Source organism: Corvus moneduloides, chromosome 11 (genome assembly GCF_009650955.1).
Source record: "Corvus moneduloides isolate bCorMon1 chromosome 11, bCorMon1.pri, whole genome shotgun sequence".
NCBI lineage: Eukaryota > Metazoa > Chordata > Aves > Passeriformes > Corvidae > Corvus > Corvus moneduloides.
Window position 1 is genome coordinate 2,012,481 of NC_045486.1, and position 19,498 is coordinate 2,031,978.

The 19,498-nt window shown below is 48.8% G+C and overlaps 1 protein-coding gene and 1 long non-coding RNA gene across 3 annotated transcripts; one reads left to right on the forward strand and one right to left on the reverse strand.

Annotated features, from left to right (window-relative positions):
• Window positions 1–4,470: 4,470 nt before the first annotated feature.
• On the reverse strand, window positions 4,471–17,552 carry EDEM1 (ER degradation enhancing alpha-mannosidase like protein 1). 2 transcript variants are annotated; one of them, XM_032121198.1, is made up of 12 exons: window positions 17,135–17,552; window positions 16,346–16,418; window positions 14,718–14,821; window positions 13,739–13,910; window positions 12,433–12,616; window positions 11,745–11,919; window positions 11,121–11,241; window positions 10,542–10,712; window positions 9,882–9,955; window positions 9,057–9,153; window positions 8,145–8,330; window positions 4,471–7,242 (listed from the first exon to the last, which is right to left on the reverse strand). In XM_032121198.1, the coding sequence occupies exons 1-12, from the start codon at window positions 17,512–17,514 to the stop codon at window positions 7,153–7,155; spliced, it is 1,827 nt and encodes a 608-aa protein (XP_031977089.1). In that variant the 5' UTR covers window positions 17,515–17,552; the 3' UTR covers window positions 4,471–7,152. The 2 variants fall into 2 exon arrangements, with proteins under 2 accessions (XP_031977089.1, XP_031977090.1); XM_032121199.1 differs by lacking the exon at window positions 17,135–17,552 and adding an exon at window positions 16,505–16,638.
• An 81-nt stretch (window positions 17,553–17,633) lies between these two features.
• On the forward strand, window positions 17,634–19,495 carry LOC116449559. Its single transcript, XR_004242433.1, has 2 exons — window positions 17,634–18,016; window positions 18,119–19,495. It is a non-coding gene; the product is annotated as an uncharacterized LOC116449559 (long non-coding RNA).
• Window positions 19,496–19,498: the final 3 nt, after the last annotated feature.

Sequence of the window (19,498 nt, forward strand, 5' to 3'; positions counted from 1 at the left end):
GCTGGCTTTCATTCCCTGGAATAATTAGATCTTGAGAATCACTTTGTGCCTCCTTGGCTTTCTCTAAATTCGTTGTTTCTTAGAAAAAGCTTTCCTGCACTCCCTGTTGCCATCTGTCCTAATGGGCAAAGCATGGGGTTGACTCTGCCTTGGAAAACCATGGATTTACAGGCTAAATCAGCTGGAAAAGCTGGAGAAGCCAGGCAGGGGAACAGCTGGAGCGAATCACTGAGGATACAGCCAGAAATCATGGAATTCCAGCTCCTTCCACGCTACAACCAGAAATGTTTTGACACAGAGGGTGAAACACAAACAGAGAACCTCTGGGTTCTTCCAGCATTAAAAACCTCCAAGCTGCCCCTGCAGGAGAATTCCCTGAGCTTTCCTCACAGCGAATGCCAGTGGAATCCCTGGGCAGGAGGAAGGCAAGGCAATGGCAGGAAACAAAGCAGGAGCCTGGTTTATGGTTTTATCCCACCCCTCCTGGAACACAGGAGGCAGCACGGCTCCATCCACTGCTCACAACCTGTTGGGACCAAAATAATGGTGGAGCAGAGAATGCAGAGGAGGGAGGGGATGGATGCATCCAAACGGAGCAAACTCCCCAGAAGGGTGTTCTCCTCCAGCGCTTTGGGATCGAGGCAGGCTGTGTCCCACCGGGGCCTGCAGCTGCCCCAGGCTTCCCAGCCCGGGGGTGCAACCAGTTCTTCATCTGCAGAGAAGATTTTTTAATGTGGAAACGGGTGTGGGGTGTACGAGACCGGAGCTCTTTAATAACAATAACAACACAAAATGCCTGGAACAAATGGCTTTTGCTGCTGCTGCATTTATTGAGCAGGCAGAGCTGTCCCCAATTAGATAATAGGGGATTTCTTGGCTCGCACCAAGCAATTCAGAAGAAAGAGCCTCGTTATTGATGGGACAAACCACGCAAAGCAGAGTTTAATAAAGCAGAGAAGTATCAAAGAGAGAAAGGTTTTAATTCTTAATAAGTAGATCCATGGGTTTCATTAACCAGCGTTCAAAGGGGCTTTTTAAGGGTTGCTTTTATTACCTAATTAATTAAAGCCTGACCAATAAGATAGATTAATCCAATGCAATTGCATCTTGTATTAATAGCAATACTAATTAATCACCGAGCTGAAGCATTCCTCTGCACTGAGGCGAAATCATTCCAGGGTAAAGCTGGAGAGAAAGCTGGAATAGAAAGGGGAAGGATGGGCTGAGTGTGGTTTTGTCCCCCAAAATGTGATTTTTGATGATCATGGCCAGTCCAGCTGACAGAGTGCAGGAATAAAATGAAAATAATGAGTTAAAAATTTTTAATGGCATTTCTGATGTTTTCAATGTACTTTCTAGACCCCCTTGATGGACCCATCCTTGTTCTGCCCCTGTGTTCCATCTGCACTTTCCCAGGACGAGGAGGCCGTGGATAAAACAGGACTGGGACACAGGGGATTATCCCCAAATCTCTGTGACCTCCATTCACACCCCAACGGCCTGAATTCCAGGGAATCTCAGATCTGACATCAGACCTCCTTTCCTTCTCCTTGTCACACATTCCCAGCCAGGAAAAAAAAGAAAGGGAAAAAAAGAAGGAAAAAGGGAAAGGAAATGAGGAAAGAAGGGAAGAAAAGAAGGGAGAGAAGAAGGGAAGAAAAAGCAGGAAAATAATGCAAAGGGAAAAAGAAGGAAAATAAAGCAAAGGAAAAAAGAAAAAAAAAAGGAAAAAAAAAACCAAACAGCTCCAACTCTGTTGAATCTGATTTTTCTGCCACCAAATTATGGATCATTATCCTTCCTACCCTCCACCAGCTCCCCCAGGTCCTGGCTCTGCCGTGGTGTATCCGTGCACTCAGCTGCAGGGAGGGAAGCAAAAGGAAAGGAGAGGGAATCATTTGCACATAAATATTAAAAAAAGAGAATCTGTAGCTCCCACACAATTTGTTTTCTCATTAAGCAGCGTCTGCGAGCACGGGGATATTTGATCTATTAAAAATGCTTATTTAAATACTCCTTCTAGAGTTAATTTTTCCTCCTGAAGGCTACTGTAAAAAATCCCTCTCCTCTGAAACAGAGGAGGGGGAAAAGCAGTGTTTTTTCATGAGTTTTGTATTCCATGTGAAGTTAACAAAACACAGCTCTGTGACAGAACCACACTGCTGTCACACCACGAGGATGATGATTCATGGAGCTCTCCAAGAGCTATTCATGTTAGCAATGACTTAGCCCAAATGAACATTATAAATAATTAACAGTATGCAGATTGCCATTATTGGAAAGCCTCTGGGCCTTACCCAGCGAGTAATTTCAATTATTCAAAAGTATTAATAAACTGAAATTTTTTTTCCATTTAATTTGTCTGGGGTTTTTTTGTGTTTTTAGAGCACCTGCCTCCAGTGTGGAAAAGCCAAGGGAGCTCTCCCTATGATCTCCAAAAGCCAAGGGAATTCTCCCCACAACCTCCCAATTCCAGGGAGTGCTCCCCACAATCTCTGCTCTCCCCAGGGCAGGGGGGCACTGGGGCACTCCCAGTCCCACCAGTTGCTCCCCATGGAGACGGGTGCTCCTTCCTGGACCCACTAAATCCACCCCTGATCACCAAGGCTGGACTGGGGCTGCTCCCAGCTCTCCCAGTTCTCCCAGTCCCCAGGGCAGTTCCCACCTGTGGCTTGTGCAGGAGGTCAGAGCATCCTCACCAGCTGAGGACTGCGCCATACCGGTGCCTTTCCCCCCTTAGCAGCATCACCTAAACGGAAAATAACTTCCCTGGGTTGCTGTTTGAAGAACCAGTCCTGCTGCCTCCCCCTGGAAACTGGGAGTGACCAGCTCTGGCCACTGGAATGCTCCGCCGGGGCTGGAGCAGCTCCCCGGAGCTGTTCTTGCACAGCCGAGCAGAACGTAAGGCAACAGAAATCCCAGATCTTTGGGGGGGGAAAAGGTGCTTTTCAGTAAAATGGTTCCAAACCAATGGCCTCTCATCAGCGTGGGGACAAACGAGGCTGAAGGGGCACAAAGCAGCTCCCAGGGAACGTTTGCTGAGGTCTTTTAGGCGAATGAACCCCTCAAGAGGTGATCAGTGGCACAAAATCCCTCCCTGAAAGCAGTTCCACGGCCGGATAAAGGTAAACATCGCTAGGAGTGAGAAGCGCCATTCCCCCTTTCCCACTCGGTGACCCTTGGCAGCTCCCCGGGCAGGGATAATCCCGCATTTTCCCCAGGAAGCTCGAAAGCTGCTTTTGCCAGCGCTCCGCCCTGGGGACACCGAGGTTTCTGCGCTGCTGTGGCACAGCCAAACCTCAACCGCAGCGCAAGGGAGGGCTCTGCTGGAAGCAAACCGGAGCTACAGCAGCACAGACCTCTGCTCTGCTCCAAAACCCAGTCAGTCCGATGCATTTTACCCCCAAACAGCGAGGTTTTGTGCGCATTTTTGGATTTTAAATCTTGTATCACAGACGATCTTACTACACTCCGATCTCTCAGGACAGCAACAATGGCAGAGTGGCTTTTTTGAGGTAATTTGTTAAATGTGGGCTGGAAAAGCTGCAGTCAAAGCACTCAGTCCCACTTCAGACCGACCCTCTGGAAGCAGATAAGGCAGCAAGACAAGATAAGGAATGACAGTAAACAGCAGCTCAGGGCAGTGACTCCACTGGTAAATGTGCAACCACTGTGAAAACATCAGAGCTGGGGTACTTGCCCCAAAATCAGGATTTCAGCCCCTTTACACTCACTTTGGAACTGACACTTGGAAGTCTGAATGCAACAAAAGTAACAAAAGGCAAAGATCTCATTATCCAAAAACCCAGAGGAACTTTAAAACCACTGCAAAATTGCCATCACTGATGTTCAACAGGCATTTCCTTGGAACGTGGAGTTTGATCACGAGACACAGCAAACGTCCTGTCAGTTCCAGCAGTCTCTGAACCAGGACTACAAACCAGGAAACAACACAAGAGATAATGCCAATCAGAGAGAAAACAAATCCAGGAGGAAAAGGCAGCAAAAGAGAACCCATAAATCAAAGTGATGGTCAGACAGCACATTTCCACGTTCCTGTTCTCAAACCCAGCATGAGCTGTTTCCCAGGGTGGTTATCCACAGGCTGCAGAGAGCCCAGCAAGGCTCTTGGTGCAGAATTCCCACCTGAACCAGGTGCTTCACGGACTGATTGGACAAAGGATTGGGAATCACAGCAGGGAGGTCAGGACCTGCTCACAAGGCTGGGTGCTGCCACACTTCATTTATCCCACATCACTCCCTGCTCTCAGCTGCCCCCAAATCCTCATGGACAGAAAGAGGAGCGGGGGAGAAGAAAGAGCCCTGTTGTTTTGGGGTGGGGTGGGTTTAGTCCCCTGCAGGAAGGAGCCATCCCAGCTCAAACCAGGTGAAATCCCAGTGTACAGAAGGTGCAGGGAGATCCCCTGCAAGCCTTGCAAGAACCACCCTACAAGACAAACACACATCAGAGTAGTCAAACACGCTACTTTTTAATGTGGATCTGCAAAATGCAAGCCAAGTGTTGAAAATTCAGGACATTTCATGCAAGCACATTTGGTCCTCTTCCAAGTTTCCCTCCTCAGTTAAATACTTCCTGGATAAATAACAATTGAGCATACATGGCACTTTTAGTTAGGAAAACTTGATATTGCACATGATACCAAGAAATACAAGAGTCTATTTCAGCAAGTGATTCCAGCACTGTTATCAGTTCCATTTTGATGCCATTGACTTGTACAAAAGCTCTCATTTTAGTGCATAACAGGAGCCCTGTCCTTACAGAGTAAAAATGTACTAAAAGCAGTTTTAGAGCAAAGAGGAAGAAAAGTTGGCTCCTGAAGGAACACAAGAGTCTTTTACCACCAGCTTCCTTGAGGATAAAGAGCATTTCTGTGGAAAGATGACTGTCACATCACCTGGCAACAGAAATTCCAAAGCAATTCCCAAGGGAAGCTGACCATGTTTGGCTGGAAGCTGTAATTCCTGGCTGGGCTGCTCCCATTCTCAGCCACCTTTCACTATTCCTGGCAAAAACAAGGAAACAAGGATGGCAGAATTGTTCTGCAACTTTCTCACAGTCGTGGAATTCTCTCTGGAAAACTTTGGAATGGATTCTGTGCATGATCCTGGGCTGGGACCCTCCCCTGGGTTCAGGAGTTCAGAAGGCACAAACACATAGTGGTGAGCGTGACACATTCAGGGAGCTAAACTGGGAGTCAGGGACAAACCAGGAGCAGAAGAAGCCACCACCACACTTTGGGTGTGTCTGTCCTGGTGTCCTGTCCTTCCTGTGTCCTGTCCATCCCAGCACTGCCACTCTGAGTTTACACAGCCAGGGTGGGATGCTGCACTGGGCTCCCACCCCACCACTTCTCATTCCAGAGCTGGATGAGACGTGCTGGCCCAGGAGCAGCATTTCAGAGCCCAGATCCCTGTGCCTCCTGGGTGAGCAGAGGTCCCCCCTGCCTTTGTCCATCCTCTTGCCCTTCCTCACCCTGTACTGGCTGGGAAGCATAGCCTGAACCTCTCCCAACACCTCTCTGCATCACACCACCCTGAATTCCTGTTTTCCTTTAAACAGGTGACTCAGACACTCCAATAATACATTAACAAAGCCAATTCTACAGGAGCTGGAATCACCAGCTGCTTCAAACACCAAGGCAACCCATTCTACTGCAATAATTTGGGAAATTTTAACCTATTTCCCTCTCCCCCCCTCCAACCCTTCAGCCCTTCAAACACACACACTAAGACCATGAAGACTTGATGATTTTTTTTTTTTTGCCTGAACATAAGATTCAACTATCATGGAACAGAAGATCCTACAACAAAGTCCCTGAGATGCATCTGTACATTAAAAGATTTCAACAATAACCTCTCCAGCACAAACTTCGTATTTATTAGAAATGTTTTGAGTTGCAACACGTGGTTTATGAAAACCAATGTTGTTTTAAGAAGGTGAAAATACAGCAGATCAAGTTGCCCTGGTATTTAAGCCTCAATTTAAAAGTCATTAACCCAAAAATAACATTTTACTATTTCAACTGTAGTCAAAAGTTAGAAGCATATAAGCAACGGGGAACCACTGGAAAAAAAACCCCAACTTGTTATATTTAAGAATGTTGTTTTGGCCTCAGTTTGTTGTCATTCCTCAAGCCCTTAACTGCTTTCTTCCCAAAATTTCATAGACAGATATTCTTCCAGGATCTTAAAAGACAAAAAAGGGAAATCATCTCTTTTTAAGTGACTTTGGGCTCCACTGTATTTTGCAACCAGCTCATCTAAAATACTTTTCCATCTTCCCAAGGAAGCTCAGTTTTCCCTGCTAGTGAAGAGAACTTAAGGCACTAACATAAATCCTGTCAGGAATGTGGAACAGTTTGTTCTTCGTGTACTGTGACACCAGTTCTTAGCAGCATCTCTCCTGAAAAGGCACTAAAACATGGCAAACAAGGAAACTTTGGGAACTTCTGCCTGAGTGGCTCTGCAATTCTGCCCTCCCTCCCCCCATTCCCTTCCAAAAAGGCACCTGGATTGGTTTGATCACTGGTTTCTGCAGCTACAGGCTCTCACAACCCTGCCTGTTCTATCAGCTGTGTGTGTGAGGGATATCAGACTCTACCAACAGCTTTTACACCACCAGGAGTTATCTTTCCAAGAGTAGATAGAGCAGTTTTGTTTCAGCAAACCCAGTGGGTTCCTACCTGAGTAGACCTTAAGGTTGTGTATTGCTAGTCAGAAAAATTCAATAATTCAACTTGGTGTAAAAAATTGCACTTTCCCCCTCCTTCCCCAAGCCAAGATCACTTCAAATTAAACACCAGACCCTTCTCTAGAGGGACATTTGTAACACAGCCACAAAGAGGTAGCTAAGTGGCACAGGCCAATTTGCCTTCTTTTTCTTTTAAAACATATTCAGCCTTCATTTGCAACAACATTTTTCATAGGAAGTCCTGAAACAAGAGCTGTGTGTTCGGGTGGCACAGGAGGTTACCCCAGCTCGGAGCACTGAGCTCCATCTCCTTTGTGTCCACGGCTGACCACAGGCCCAGGGGACACCTGGGGCACTCAGCCTGTTCAGGGAGCAGCTGAAGGGGGAGGAATGTCTGCAGAGGAATCCCAGGCTCCTCCAAAGTTTCCCTGGAGAGTCCCTCAGATCAGTCCCACCATCCTGTCGATCTGTCTCATGTAGTTGCTCTTCAGGGGCAGCAGGTACCTCCTCTCATCAGGGACTCTGTTACACTGTTAAGAAAATTTAAATATTTTTAAAATCTCAAATCCAAACCCAGGCAATCCCATCCCTCTGCAATCCTTTCAGATCCTCCCAGTACAGAAAATTGTATCAAATAACACTTTTTATCCCAAGTTTCCCTCATTCTTTGCAGACTTCCGCACAAATCCCATAAATGAGCAGCAAGTGTTTCCTCAGTGCAGGCTGCAGCTTCCAAACATACAGCACAGCTTGTTGTGCAACTGAGATTTCCTTCACTATGACAACTGTGAATGTTTAAAATAATGCTCTTTTTCTGGAGTTTTGGGGGGAGGAGGGAAGGAACCACACCAGAACCTACCAGCAGAGGTTTAAAAACATTGTTCTGTAACTGCTCTAGTGGAAGGTGTCCCTGCCCATGGGGGTGGAATGAGATGACCTTCAAAGTCCTTTCAATTCAAACCATTCTGTGATTCCCTGATTAAAACCAGATCTGTTCTGGTTGGTGATGGGCACTGGAGCTCACAGCTCTGGGCTCAGTTGAGGCCTTGCTAAGAAAGGTCCCCTTTACACCCCCAAAACCACCCTGAGGAAGACAAAGCTTGGTTTAAATGACCCTCTGCTTCTCCCTCTCCTCCTGACAGCAGCACTGCAGAGTTTTAAGGGCAAAGGGGAAGGGAAAAATAACTGGAAATAAATTAACAAAGAACAAAAAAATTGCTGCAAAATACTTCAAAGGGGACAGGTTTCACTCTCACCACAATCCCTCACATGATCCCATTTTTGCTGCTGCTGCAAGTGCTTTTCACGGGAGCTTCTCAGATATTTAACATGCCTAAAGGAAATTGTCTACAGTACCACTTCCAAATGGCTCTTTTTGTCCTGCCTGCCCCTCCTCCATCCCCAAGGCAGGAGCAGCCTGTGCATTCCTTACGTTGGAGCTGAAGTTGGCTGCCTTCAGCTCCGTGGGTTTGGTTTTCTCGGCGCTGTCCTCCTCTCCAGGGAGGATGTCTTCCCACAGCGAGTTCCGGAAACGCTCATCCACAGACACGATGTGGCCCTCAGTAGTAAACATGAACTTATTCCCAGATTTATGCACTGGATTCTCTTCATCAAACAACTAAACGAGAGATGGGAGAGACAGTCATTGTTGGTGTGCAGCACCCTTCATGTCCCAGTAATGAGGAGTTGCAAACAGGTATTCACGCATTGAAGGAGCACACAAAAACACCTTTTAGTGCTAAATAATGCTGGAGCAAATGGAAATAAATCGTCTTAATGCAAGGGATTGATCTGAGCAGTTAAAAGAGGAGAGCAGAAGGAAAACTTTGCACACAACTTGAAGTGCCCTCATTTTCTAAGCTGCTCTGTGAGGCACTTCTAGGCTGGCATCCACTCAGTCATAGATTTATTTGGTTTTCTGCACTAAGGGAGATTGAGAACAGGGGCTTAGGTAATGTCAGCCCAAATGCTTTCTCCTGGGAGTGCCAAAGCCCGGTGGGGAGAAAGCAGAGGCTGCTCCAGGCAGGAGGGCTACAAGCAGCAGTTAGCTCAGAGCTGAGCAGCAGCTTCCTCCAGTCCTGTCCCCTCTCCTTTCCAGCTCTCCAGGTTCAGGAACCACAGCTGGGCAGCTGCCCAACCTCAGAGACTGGGGTGAGGTCAAAACAGAGGAGCACAGCCTGAATCACTCCCATACACAAGTCCTAGAGCCCAGCAGGTTGTAATTAATGACGTCCCACCCCCAGCCCAACCCAGTTTAATTAATAATTAATAATCAATAGCCTCCCACCTCCTCACTCTAGCATGTTTGTGCACAGTATCTTGGCAATGAGGAACACACACGTACCAGGTACAAGTATTTACAGGTTTCACTGAGAAAAAAGCTCTCCATTCGATCCTCCTTCGTCTTCTCCACCACGTGGTGCAACGTGGCATAGCCACACCTGCAACATGGAACATTGGTTTGGCTTTAATTCCCAGCTGTCCTGCTCCCAAACTGCTCCCCAGATATTCCTTTACTCCAGACCATTCCAACTGCCAGGGGTGAAGTTCAAAGGGAACAACTGTGTTGTGCAAGCACTCATTGCTTATTAGTTCTGGGGTCCTGAGGGGTCTGTGATCACCTGAACCCCACTCAACTGCAATGCTTGACCTGGCCAATCATTACACATTGGTTACAAAATGAGTCAGTTAATAATAAGGAATAAAAATTCACTGTCTTTGCTCTGAGTCTTGCAAGAGGTTCAGCTACTCAGTATTAAAGTCAGGATTCACTGCTGCTGTCTTGAACTGGAAGCTGATATGCAACAGCTTCTGGCTTAGGGGGCATCCCTCAGTTCAGCTCAACACCACGAGGTGAGAAATAGTCTTGCAGGATCCCTAGGAAAAATCCCAACTACTATTTTCAGCAGCTTTTAGCAGCTGATAATCAACAATGCATTTTCAAAGGCAGTTACAAAATTCTGAAGGTACGAAGTTGCCACTGGACTGTAATTTCATTTTCAGATGGGAAAGAAAGAAGTGCTCAGTAAGTAAATCACCACTTGTGGCTTTCAAGGAGGGTTGGGTTTTCTGGTTTACCTACATGTGGCAGACTGGATTCTATATAATATTTGTATAATAAAATGTAGGTATATAGCACTGAGAGAAGAAAAAAACATTGAAGACTGACTTTGCTTTTGTATATTTTTCCAAACTCTGCAGAATATCCATTCCCACATGAAGGTAAAATGGGTTCTTTGTGGCCTAAATAAGGAAGACAGACAAGAGTTAGAGTCAGCAATTTTGAAATCTTGTAAAAATAACACAACAAAGGCCTATTGGTACCAGAGTCTTGTGTATCACACAGCAAATTTATCTTTATAGGAGCATGACTTGGATTAGCCTGTGCAAGCTTCTCACATTTGCTTTAGTGCAATCCTAAACCTGCAGTAAATCCAAACTCTCTGATACCTTCCTTGTAGGCAGACAGTTATTTTAGTTTATTGTATCTGTGCCTGGACAGTGTTGCAAGGAAAGCTGTTATATTTACTACAACAATTTTGGTTAAGCAGTCACAAGTCTCTGCCTTGCAAAAATCTGCCAGCACCTTTTAGAAAAGGTTGTTAAGTGTTGTTTTTGCCTGCCTTAGAAAAAAGGCTTTTTTTGAAGCAATCAGCAGAGCAACAACATTGCACAACACCGCAGTGCCTGCCCAGAGACCTCCACATGCCAACAGGCAGCTCCAGGGCTGCCAAACTTCAGCTGGCCAGAGGTCAGGGGGGGAAAAGTGACTTTCTGAACAAAACCATTTTGGCCAAGCCACGGTTTGTAACTCAGAGAAGTGAAATACCTGATAAAGAAGATATGTGGACTCCACCAGCTCTGGCCTCAGTGGATAGAAGGGAACGTCTGGGGCCTGCAGCTGCCAGTTGTACCTCTCTGGGAGAGCTCCATAGCGTTTCCATATGGCATAATAGAAGGCATGGAGACAAATGGCATCTTCCACATCTCCTATCAGCACCTGGGCACAACAGCAGCCAGAGACACACACTTAATGCTGCCAGCCAGCAAAGATGAGAACGTGGCATCTAACACAACTCTCCCCTCATAAAACACACACAAAATAACCCCCCAAAAAAGTACTAATGTATTCATTCTTTGCAGCAAAAGCTTTAGCAGAGCTCAGCCTCACAGCACAGAATACAAATCTGAGGTTAAAAGAGGGATGCTGAGAGTCTCTCAGATCCAGCAGGGAGCAGGCCAGGCCTCCCCACATTGTTGAGTTAATGCAGAGCTGAACTGAACTCTTATCAGAGCCACCAGATGCAAACCCACGGGTGGGAGCTCAGCTCAGAACTGCTCAGACTCATTCCCAGCCCAGGATTAGGATGAGCCTTTCTACTTGGCCTTTAGCAGCAGGAAAGCTTACCTGCAGTCCAGGGAAAAAGGCTTGCAGAGAGTCGATCCAGGTGTTCATCAGCTGGCCCGTGTACATGTTCACGTTCACGTACAGGGGAGGGTCACCTTCTCCTTCATTGCAGGCCTCTCGACTGCCAGGGAACAAGAGCAACATGGAAATGCCTCTGCTTGAGGAGAGCACAGTGCACTGCCACCAGCAAAGGCAAGGAGCCACTGCTTTGCTGTGCTGGGCTCATTTTGAAAGGAACCAAAACATCGGTCATGCTCTCAGAGAAGTTAATTCATAAAGGGATGTATCCTATCTTAGAGCTCTGCCAGCAGAATCTCTACCAAAAAGTCATGCTAGGCAAGATCAGGCCTTCAGAAGAACAAAGCAGCCAATTTAATACATTTCCTTTGCAGTGCCAGACTTTTCTCAGCCTTAACATTTATAAATGGGAGAGGAACCAGCTTGGTTTCTCTGCACCCGATCGGTTGCTGAGGAGTGAGGAGACTACCATGAAAATGAGATTTTGCTTCTTCAAGTAAAGAGAACACAGATTTTCTGGGGCATGACACAAAGCACTATAAACAGTGTTTCATCTTGCTGGAGGATTCACTGCTCCAGGAATTGATGCTGACACAAATCACATACCCTCTCCTCAAGTGGTTCTGAATGTTCTGATAGGCAGCGTTGAACATCTCCAGGTCTTCCTTTTCCCCAAAGAGGATGTAAGACTTCAGCAGGTACTCATAGAACGAATCTGACCCTGCTCCCAGTCCGCTCTGCTTTCCAACCCAGTGACCAGTCTGGATGTTCACAACATTTCCTTTCAGAACAAACAAAAAGTTTAGTCTGAGGTTGCTGAGTACATCAGAGAAAACCAATCCAGTCAAGACTTGGGGGAATATTACACATTCAGAAATTCCCAAGGAGGAAGGATCAAAGATTAACATCAGATAAAGTGTTACAGTGGTGGATTCATCTGAGGAACACCCACACACATGCAGTTATTTTAATTACTTTTAGTCATCTGCCAATCTGAATTACATTAATGGGGACACAAATCAGGGCCTTCAGTTCCATCTCCCAGTTTTGTGAAAAATTCTATTTGAGATGTGTGTGCCCTAAGGAGTCACTCAGAGACTCCATTTTTCTTACAAAACCCCACAGTGCCATTTGTTCAACACAGCCCCTGGGCACACAAGGAGAAAGTGACTGAACAGCTACAGACGGAGCAGAAGGACAAAGTTTAGGACACATGAAGGAACTGCAGGCTGCTGGCACAGCCTGAGGCAGGCTGAACACGGAGCCAGTGGACACAGCAGCACCCAGACATTACCCAGCAGTCCAGTGTTATTGCTCCTGAGGCTCCACAGGGCCTTCACAGCTCTCCTGGCCACCCATTCGAACGTGGAGTCACCAAGCAGCCTGCTGAGGATCCCAAACTCCACCAGCAAGGATCCAGCTCCTGCTGTGCAGGTTTCATTGTGGCTGTCTGGAGGAACCCCCTTCTTCAGGTTCACCTGTGAACAGCGACAGTGCCAATAGGGACAGGCAGGCTGGCCCTCAGCCAGCTGTGCTCACAGCTGCACCCTCACACTTAGGAACAAGCCTCTTTGGTGGTTTTTGCACAATATGCAGCATGGAATGTCACAGAGAGAGAAAACCAGCCCATTGCTGCTTGGAAAGCTTTCCTGTAGAATTCCTGAAATTCTTCTTCCAGCTTTATAGCATCATGCTTAAAGTGGGCAATCCTGTTTTTTCTCTTGTACTTGCTAATCCTTGCAAGCTCAACTCCACTTTTTCATGCTTTCCCCTAAACATTTCAGGCTTCTCCTTCTTTGCTGCCCCTCAGTTCGTGCTCTTGAAACCAAAAGCTTCCTTAGTGGATGTTCCTCCACTTCCCCAGAGAACACAGAGCTGAAGGGAAGTTACACCACCCTCAGCTGCTTTACCAGACCCTGAACAGAAGTGAAAATTCATGTTTCTACAGCCTGACAGGTCTGGAGGAAAAGTAGTGCTGCTGTCTCCAGAAATTAAGAGCAGCCAGGCAAGAGCTAATTACAGTTTTGCAGTTTAGGGTTGTTCCAGTAGAAGTGACAGCCTTCTCCTTGCCAACTGCATCTGCTTAAAACAAGAGGCTGCAGCATCCAAGAATCCCAAAGTATTGAGTACCCACTGAGCAGCACTCAGGAAAATTATAAATTCCAAGCCCAGTATGATAAATATTTCAGAAGAGTCTTATTCCAATACAATTGTTTTAGTAGCAAGTCACCAATAAAGTCACTTTCCTCAGCTATTTGCCTTTACAGTGTTTCTTGTTAATGCCAGTACTGTTTGCTGCTGTGTGACACGGGGCAGGGAATGCTCCAGCCAAACAGCACAGAACCAAATGACTCCTGACCTACAGGGAACAATAAACACAGTGAAAAATCAGCCCAGGGAAAACATTTACTAGACAGAAGGAGCAACTTGTATTGCCCATGTCACCAAAACTTAGGGCAGTTTCCCCTGTGTCATTTTAGAATAACTTAGAGCAGGCTCAATACCCCAAGTGCACATAGAAGGGCACAAGATTTAAGTTGTAAGACAGGTGAAAAACTGCTTTGAGTCTATTTCCCCCCAGGGCTGCTGTGTCCACTCACCCGAGGGTAGGGAATGCCAGTTTTGGTGTTCTCAAAGGCTGGGAGCAGCCTCACTGCCAGGTCATGAGCCAAATGCAACAGCTCATTGTCATAATCCTTGATGGTCATGTCACCAAAGGGCTGCTTGGTGTCTGTGATTATGATGTGGGCAGACAGCAGGCTTCCCAAAACCCTGTGGGAAAAGGAAAATTCAGGTTTTCAGTCTGTTCTGAACTTCATTTGTCACCTAAACACCTTACTGGTGTCATGTCTGGCAGAATTATTACTTTGTGCTCCTTACAGGCACTACAGAAAATGACCCATGGTGGGTTTTCCCCCACCAGTAGTGAAAACATGTAGAAGTCATGCTGTTGTCAGCCACAGTGTACCAAAACCTGGTTCTGCAAAATTTACCTAACCCAGGAGTTCTTGTAACAAGGCTATTTAGGAGGGAACAGCTCCTTGGCCTTGCAAATGTCAGGAAGGGTGTTACATAAACTTAGTACTCAGCAAAAAGAATGCCTAGCCAAGTGAAGCAGGAATAAACACTGTTTGAGACACTCAGAAAATGAAACCTTTTAAAATCAGACAGCATCTAAACCCATTTCCAAGACAGATGGGTCTGTTTTGCATCTGAAATGAAAGTGAAAGTGAGCAGGAGTCCACGAAAGAAAAACAGACCCAGGAAAAGCTGTCCCAGGGTTGTTTGTTGTGCACAGATCTGAGTCTCTGCTGCAAGAGCAACAACAAAAAAGCAGAGTCTGCAAGCACAGAGACAATCACTGACTCACTGCTCCAGGGCACACAGCACTGATTAAAATAGTTTCCAATATGAAAGGATGGAATATTTTCATAGAAGATTAAGAAACAGCTTACTTGAGGAACACTTACGGACTAAAGCCTGCCAAAGACCTCATAATCAATGATTTGACTTTGCATTACATACACCAGGTCTTTAACCGTGTTACTGCTTTAAAGACAGAAACTCAGCACCACATACCTGATTGTTGCCTCAAAAACTTGGACTGTTGAGTCTTTGTCAAAAGAAACTGTGTCAATCACCAACTTCACTGCCTTCTGGAATTCAGAGGAGTTTCCCATCACCTTTTACAGAAAAACAAAGCTCTTTTGTACAATTGCTGCTTGGGGAAGAGGGCTGGAGAAGAGAATGGCAAGTTCACATCTTAGACCAGCAGTCAGATTTAGCACACTGAGTGTTCAAACTGTCTGAACTATTGATCCAAGAGTTAAGTTTAGCTTGATGCATAACATAACTTGCACAACAATGAAGTCTGATTTGATGTTTATGTGACCAAAGGCAAGTCCACCCTTTCAGGTTCCTGACCCAACACTGCACATCCAAGGGTTCCCTTGTGCCTGCTTCCTACAGGTCTAACCTAGGAAGTGATTTCCACTGCATCCAGAGACAGATGTAAATTCAGCCTGAGCTTTAAGGGAGCAGCAATGTGGAATGAAAACACAGGTTCCTGCTTGCCTGAGTTCATGAAAACACTTGGTTTACAGGGACCATACCTAGATTTTTAACCAAAGCACCAGGTGCCAGCTCTCCCCATTACCAGACCCAGTGGGGAAGCACCACATGTTTCATTGGAGCAATGAGGAGCAGAACAGGCTTCCCCCATGCAGCAGCTTCTCAAACACAAGAGACTTGAGCAACTAGAAGCTTTATATTTGAGAAAAGACCTTATGCACTGCCCCACTGGTGGTGGAGGACAGAAAGGCACCATTATCAGCCACATAGCTGATCACAGATCCCAAACTTCTCTTTCAGTAAAATCCAGCATTTCCCCCACTTCTGCTTTCAGTTCTGCTCCGAGCTGCCCTGCTCAAGCAGCTCCTCTCCACTACTGCAGTCCCAGGGTAGAATGGGAAGGGTTTGATATCCCGAAGTGCACAAAGCACCTTCTGCACCAGAGGAGATACACATCCCCCATGGCTCCAGCACACCAGTGAGCGCCGACACTCCAGAAGGCACAAACCTGCCCTGGCTGCACAAGTGAGAATAATGAAACCTACTGGGGTCACTGAATATGCCCAGGGAGGGGGCTCTTCCTCATGACCCCATACCCTGGTACTACTAACACAAAACTGAGCTGCTCCTCACATTATCTTCCAGTTTTATCAGAAATGCAGGGGACAAGCAGCTTTATAGGTTTTCCCCTCCTTCCTTTCACCACTCTTCACACAGATCTGTGTGTCAGTCAAGCCGTCTCTGCCAAGTGAAACAACCAGAGCTCTTCCAGTTATTGTGTACACAAGGAGCCCTCCTCCTGATGGACCTCTCAGCAGTCCCAGTTCGAATCCACCCATCCTGAGCACCAGAACAACGGCATATCCCAAAAGATAATCTCGTCTGAACCTTGGGGAGGAGCTTCAAAATTTCCTGTCTCCTCTGGAAATCCCTGCTGACACATCTCCAGCTACTCTCATTCTCTTACCCCCGTATGACACTGCTGGTTTGTGATCCAGCTGTTAGCTTGTGATCCAGCTATTTGCCACCACACACCCAGCCACGCCTTGGGGAGCACCCCCAGCCAGGGCAGTCCCTGGGGTGACCAGGGCAGGTCCCAGGGTGACCAGGGCAGTGTCCTCACCCCAAGGACTCACCGCCAGCGTGTCCAGCGCGTCGATCAGCGTCAGGGAGTAGTTCCCCAGCACATCATTGATGTTCAGGTTGGAGCTGGAAGAGCAGAATCACAGAACCGTTAGGGTTGGAAGGGATCTGTGCAGATCATCCAGTCCAACCCCCTGCCCAGGCAGGGTCACCTGGAGCAGGTGACACAGGGATGTGTCCAGGTGGGTTTGGAATGTCTCCAGGAGGGAAGGCTCCATGACTTCTTGGGCAGCTGTTCCACAGCTCTGCCCCACCATGGAAAAAAGTTCATTCCAGTACCTGAAGGGAGACTACAAGAAATATGGAGGGGACTGGAGTGACAGGACAAGAGGAAATGGCTTCAAACTTAAGGAGAGTAGGTTGACATTGGATATTAGCAGGAAATTGTTCCCTGGGAGGGTGGGCAGGCCCTGGCACAGGGTGCCCAGAGCAGCTGGGGCTGCCCCTGGATCCCTGGCAGTGCCCAAGGCCAGGCTGGACATTGGGGCTTGGAGCAGCCTGGGACAGTGGGAGGTGTCCCTGCCATGGCAGGGGTGGGACTGGATGGGCTTTAAGGTCCCTTCCAACCCAAACCATCCCGTGATTCATACAGAGGTGGAACTTCTTGTATTTTAGCTTATGGCCATTACCAACTGCCCTGTCGCAGGGCAGCACTGGGAGGAGGCTGGGCCCAGCCCGGCCGCCTGGGGGACAGACACACGGAGCGGTGCCACCCCGCGCCCCGCGCCCACCCCGGCATCCCACGGACGTGCCCACGGCCCCGATCCCCCGGCCGCACTCACGGATCGCGGCGGTCGGGCCCGCGGCCGCGACAGTGCAGAGGGTCGAGCTCGTCGCGGGGAAAGGCGTGCTCCATGTAGCTGTCGTAGCCGAACACGAACATGCCCCGGGCCGCGTCCCGCAGCCGCGCCCGCAGCTGCGGCGGGAAGGCGCCGCTGTAGCGCCGCTCGTACTCATCGCCGCCCGCCGCCGCGCCCCACAGCCGGGCCTCGCGGCCCGCAGAGCCCACGGGCGGGCCGGGCAGCGCGGGCGGCTGCGGGCCGGGGCAGGGCAGGCGCGGGTGCAGGCAGAGCCCGCGGGCCAGCGCGGGCAGCAGCGTCAGCAGCGCCTGCAGCCCGAGCCGCAGCAGCAGCAGCCCCAGCACCACCGACCGCCATCGCATGGCCGCCCGCGCATAGCGCAGCGGCGCCGCCCGCGCCCTGCCGCGGCCCCTTTAAGAGCGGACAGGAACCGCGGGCCGGAGCGGCGCAAGGGCCGCCCACGCCGCACTGCTATTGGTGGAGCCGGCGCGGAAGGGGGAGCGGCCGCCGGCCACAGGGCGCGCGGTGTGTCACTCAAGGGCAGCGCCCGGCCGCCTTAAAGGGGCGGGGCGCGCGGGGCTGTCGTGGCACGGCTCGCGGCCGCGGCTCCGCCCGGGCGTAGGGTCAGGGCGGGACCGGACAGCGGCGCGGCCTCCCCGGACAGAGCCGGGCGATGGGCCCTGCTCCGGTGCCGGGCCCTGCCCTGCGGTCACAACCACCCCCGGAGCGCTCCGGGCTGGGGCCGAGCGGCTGCAGAACTGGAAGAGGCCCCGGGAGTGCCGGTGACAGCGGCTGGACAGCAGGGGGAATTTACCTCCATGGAAAGGGGCTGCCCGGGGAGGTTTGGAGTGCCCATCCCTGGAGGTGCCCAAGGAAGGGCTGGAGGTGGCACTCAGTGCTCTGGGCTGGGGACAGGGTGGGCATCGGGCACAGCTGGGACTCGATGATCTTTTGGGTCTTTTCCAGCCTCAGCGATCCTGCGGTTCTGCGACACGCGTGACCCGCAGCTCCTGCAGCCCAGCCCCGCTCACCCCACGCGGGGCACTAGAAGACCCTCGGCCTACCCTGGGGCCACAGAACACGGCAGGGAACAAGCCCCGGCGAGGGCAGGAGCCGCGTTCCTCGGGCAGCAGGGAACTGGGGTGGGAGGAAGCCAAGCCACGCTGCTGGGCCAGCATCGTGGAGGAGATGGCCACAAGGATTTCCATCGCACAGTGCCAGAACGGACTGGACAACAACGTGGCAAACGGAGCATCAAGGTGTGACCGCAGCACTGGTGAGCCGGTGGGACGGGCTCGGGGAGAGCGGAGCAGCTCCGAGGCAGCTGCGGGTCGGAGAGCTGCAGCAATAGAAGAGCCGACAAACGCCAGGTGTAGGTGTGAAAGTGAACACACTCCGGCAGTGCTGGCAGTACCAAACCCCTTGAAGATAAGCGAAAGAACAGAAAGCAACCACAGCTGGGGGAAGTAAAGGGGAGACCCAGCTCCGAGCTACCCCAGCAACCTCAACAGCATCCGAGTAAGTGGCTGTGAACAGGTCACTTGTCACTGAACTGAGCTGCCCTGTTCACTCTGGTGTTGCATCCTTTTACCAAAGTGCCTGATCTGTTCCAAGGAAATGGCACAGAATATGAAAAACGCCCACACAGGGGAAAAAAATAAAGGACTTACTATGCACAGACAGACAACCAGACAATAATGATCTGTCTTCAGCCTGTATTGTAGTTTGTAAGTGAGATCTTTGTTTTCCAATTATTTTAACAGAAACAGTAGAATGAATAAATCTAAACCAGAACAAGTATCACACTCACTGGTCCATCCACACTTCTGTACACTGACGTTGGACAAAGTCCTCTAGCTTGGTCAATCTTTCAATTCCCTTCCTCAGTCTGCAGAATTAATGGATCTTTTAAATGTTATTCAAACTAAGAAGGGGATTCATTATTTACTCCAAATAATGAGGAAAATTCCTCCTTGTTGCAAAGGCTGAAGTATCCAGACCCCAAGTTAACACAATTACACAAAAGCACCATAGCAGTTTACTTACTCTTGAGGCCTGTGAGAACCAAGTTCAGCTTTAAACTTCACACACCACAACATTTTCTTGCTCTACTGATGTATTTGCTGTTTGTTGAACGATATGGTTTAGGAACTTCAACCCAATGGGCCTTTTCAGAGAGAAACACAAATGAGACCAACCAATGCTTCCAGTACCAGAGCAAAAATAATCAGAAATGGGAATTTCACAGCCTGACCTCCCAAAGTTGCCCCCACTGAGCACGAGGTTTCCAGTCACTCTCCAGATGAAGTTACGTAGTTAAAGCTACCCAAATACTTCCCACAATTA